At 53.0% G+C, this 3,793-nt stretch overlaps 1 protein-coding gene across 1 annotated transcript in view; it reads right to left on the reverse strand.

The window, feature by feature from the left end:
• The window catches only part of LOC123093544 (anthranilate phosphoribosyltransferase, chloroplastic), a 5,067-nt gene extending 4,219 nt beyond the window's left edge, over positions 1-848 (reverse strand). The window contains exons 1-3 of the mRNA XM_044515528.1: positions 498-848; positions 248-391; positions 3-164 (exon numbers count right to left, since the gene is read on the reverse strand). Coding sequence (XP_044371463.1) covers positions 3-164; positions 248-391; positions 498-680 — 489 coding nt within the window. The 5' untranslated portion in view covers positions 681-848. The remainder of the gene's footprint in view (positions 1-2; positions 165-247; positions 392-497) is intronic.
• Positions 849-3,793: the final 2,945 nt, after the last annotated feature.

Here is a 3,793-nt window from a genome sequence, read left to right on the forward strand (position 1 = left end):
ACCTTGGCGACCTTGGCGCCGGCCGCGGCGGCGAGGATGGTGGAGCCGGTGGAGATGTTGACGGTGTCCGCGCCGTCGCCGCCGGTGCCGACAATGTCGACGGCGTCGTGGAGCCCCTCGACAAGGACGCAGTTGTTCATCATCGCCTTGGCCAGCCCGACGATCTGAAGAACGGCTTGGAAAAAAGCCCAGATCAGTGGCCGCAGAAATTTCGCTTCATTCCTAGCAGTTCAGAGAAATCACGCACCTCGTCGTAGGTCTCGCCCTTGGCCCGGAGGAGCACGAGAAAGGCGGCGATCCGTGCCTCGTTCTTCTCGTTGAGCAGCAGCTGCAGCGTGGCCTCCGCCTCGTCCTCCGTGAAGTCGGCCCCGCCGATCAGCTGCTCCAGCACCTGGCGTCGTCGTCACGGCCACAGGACAGGAGATCGAAAGGAACCGCGGTCAGTCAATCACCGAAGGGGAACAGAGGGAGGAGGAGGCATTGCGGCGCGCGCGAACCTGCTCGAAGGTGGCGGTGCCGGGGGAGGCGGCGGGGGCCGGCGCGGCGGCGGGCTGCACGGCGACGCGGGCCGGCGGGAGGCGCCGGGCGGGGCCGATGGGCCGCGCGGCGCTGGGGCGGCGGAGGAGGGGCGACGGGGCGAGGGGTTTGGGGGAGCAGAGCTTGAGCGAGGCGGTCGCCATTGGATGGATTCGGGGGTTGGTGGGGGAGAGATCCCGGTGGCAGAGGATGGAGGCGCCGGCGGCAGGCGGTTTTATATGTGGCCGCCGCTGACTGGGCTTGGATTTTTGTCACTCCGGGGGAGGCCCGCCGTCTGTCCTATGATCCTGTCCGTGCAGCAGCCACGGGGGCCACCCACACCGGGGGCTGCCTTTTCTTTGACGTGCAAAATATTCAGTTGCCTTTTTCTCGCAAAAACCCTCGTGTGCAAATCTCCTCTCTTCCCACCTCCCCTTCCACCTCTCCTTCCATGTAAGAGCATCCTCCCTCAAACCGACTGCCTGCATCCGTTCGAACCATACGATTCAGACGTGTTTGCCATCCAACATGGTCCTATATTGATCCGCTGAGCAGTCTGGACATCATTTTTGCCGCAATTGAAAGTAAACTGGGGGGCTTTGCCGGAGTCCGGACCGCTGCCACGTAGGACTCGGACACCGTCGGCCCACTCAAATCCTTCCTTTCGGTCCCATTCTTTTCCACTTCCCCCCGCCTCCCTTACTTTGCATCCGCATCCTCCTCGTCCAACGGTACTGCTGTACTCTCTGGCCGCCGCCCAGGCATTGTGAGATGTCCACAGCCCCCACCCACACACCCTCTCGCCTTGTACAACGGTGCCCTTCACCCAAGATCCGTCTGCAGCCAGGTATCCTCCGTCCCCATGCCGATGTTGTCCATGAGGGACACCACGCCTGACTGGTGTTCCGTCAAATGTCATTGGGCTTATTTTCCAAATTCATGTCATTTTTAGAGTAAGAAGGATGGTGGGGGACTCGATGAAGGAGGAAGAGTTATTGTGCGATGCGTGATTGGCCGTATCTGTGGACTGCATAGGCAAAAGCAAAAGGGGGTCTTTTGGCAACTTGCATGGTTCATTTCATGCGCGAAAGCACATTGCGTCCTATGACATGCACATCATCCATGAACATAGTTTCAAGTCCTTAGTGTATCGATGGTACACAATCCAGAACCGTGCCATAAAGTATTGTGGTGCGATTGATCGGCTTGCGCGCGGCAACCATGGAGATCATAGGTTTTGCTTCTTCTTGCTCTACATATTGATTCGTTCATTCATTCACTCATTTGTTGATCTATGTTGTATAGTCTGCACGCGCTACCGTGATGTAATACAGGTCAGAGGACAAACCATTCACGCACATACATTGTTGGATGAAACTTAAGGAATAGTATGCGTGGGATAACATGATTCAACCAGGAACAACTTGTTGAACACCGGGTTAATCTTGCTGAATTTGAACTATTTTTGTACTAGACATATTTACATGCTATTTTATGGATGATTGTGCTATTTTCTATCCGAACTTTGATGAATTCTGGCGTGTTTGATAGAAATCGTCTGGTTAGTTGATCTGGTTTGAAATGTATGCTGCTACAGTTGGATGGCCGGCTCTCGCATCCGTGTCTACAGACTGCTCCCTCTTGTCTGTTGATGGATGTGGTGTCCAGTTTGGGGGTTAGCGGTGGAGATGCCCTAACCCATACATACTCGCACGCCTACTAGCATTCTCTCCTCATCTTTTCTCCGCCAGCGTTATTGGTCGGAGTGGAAGGGAGAGGGGCTCAATCGCCTTGTATATCTCCTGGAAGGTGATTCTCACTCCTTGGTGCTAGTTGATGATTTTGCAATCTCATGCGCGAGAGTGGTCGGTGGCATGGAGGCTTCGGCAACCTAGCTTTGTGTATTGGGCGTCGTATTCCCTTTAGGGGACTTTGTCTTTGAAGGTGGGCACTGGCGAGCGCGACTAGTTAAAGGTGGTGGTGTTGGCGTCGAGGCATCTGTGGGAACGATGATGCAGGAGCGAGGCTCGAGACACAACAATGGTTGAGGTAGTCGGCTCTTCTATGGCGTGTCTGCGACATCACCCCGGCTGGTTTGTTGCTATGAAGTCATCTGATGAAGGGCAATACGTGGTTCGTTGGGTGATCTTTTGCGGCGCTAGCCATGCCTAGTTCTCCCTCGTAGTTCTCAGTCAGAGTCGGAGTAGTGTTGTCTTGTTGCAAGTTGTTTAGTTCTGGTTTGAATATTCATACAACCCCACAAGGCCTCTACAGTGTGAGTTGAGTTGACGATCGCCTACCGTGAAATCGGAGTCATTTGCTCAGGATTTAGGGATGACGATAACACCTCTAGGGAAGGACTGATGACGATGATGCTTGTGTACTGTCTCAGCGAGGCCCTCTTTGAAGTGGTGTTCGTGAGGTAGTGTGATGGTTTTCGTCCGGTTTTCTATACTTAACTGGATTATCCGATTTTCGCTTAGATTTACTTAATTAACCGAGCAACTCTTTTCTTCTTGATGAATTTATAGGATCTTGTCATCTCAAAGGAAAAAACACTACATAGGAATCTTGTCAGTTCCAAGGCAAAAAAGAAAAAAAAACACGACGCTACAAATCTCAAATCCCCTAACTGTTGTGGCACGTGCATTTATGCTGCCTTTTTGGCCGTTCAAAATCGAGGGGAGGAGGAAAAACAGAAAAAGCTCGTGCTCGTGGCGACCCGTTCCGCGAGCTCGTTCGATCAAAAGCAATAGCAAGTTTTTACCTCGCCTGTTGTACGTACGATTAGGTCGTCCTGGCTGCAGCACAAACAAAACTTTTTTACCCCGTCAAAAGAAAGAAAGAAAACTTCCAGCTGTGCTCGTTTCTCTCGTGATGGTGACGAGCAGAAAAGGCCGACAGTTCATGATTCTTTGCTCATTTGTCCTGCGCGATCGGTTCACTGTGTGCACCGCACCCCACGTTGTCTCGATCCTAGATCAGACGGCAACTTATCTCTTGAGTCGAGGCCACCCCACATGCCTGCCTGCCTGCCTACCCATGACATCGTGAAGATAATCTTTGTTATCTCTGCTCGCAGGGTGAAATTTCATGTTTCATGGCCCCCGCGTAAGGATGACACACACAGATCAAGAAATGATTTAGAAAAATGTAATCGTCGTCTACCCTGCGCTTGACTCCTGCATCACCTGCACATCATTGACTCACTGGCGTTGATGAGGGACGTGATGCTCCCCGATGGCGTGCCTCCCATCTCCTCGATGAAAGATCTCTG

Source organism: Triticum aestivum, chromosome 4B (assembly GCF_018294505.1).
Source record: "Triticum aestivum cultivar Chinese Spring chromosome 4B, IWGSC CS RefSeq v2.1, whole genome shotgun sequence".
Taxonomy (NCBI): Eukaryota; Viridiplantae; Streptophyta; class Magnoliopsida; order Poales; family Poaceae; genus Triticum; species Triticum aestivum.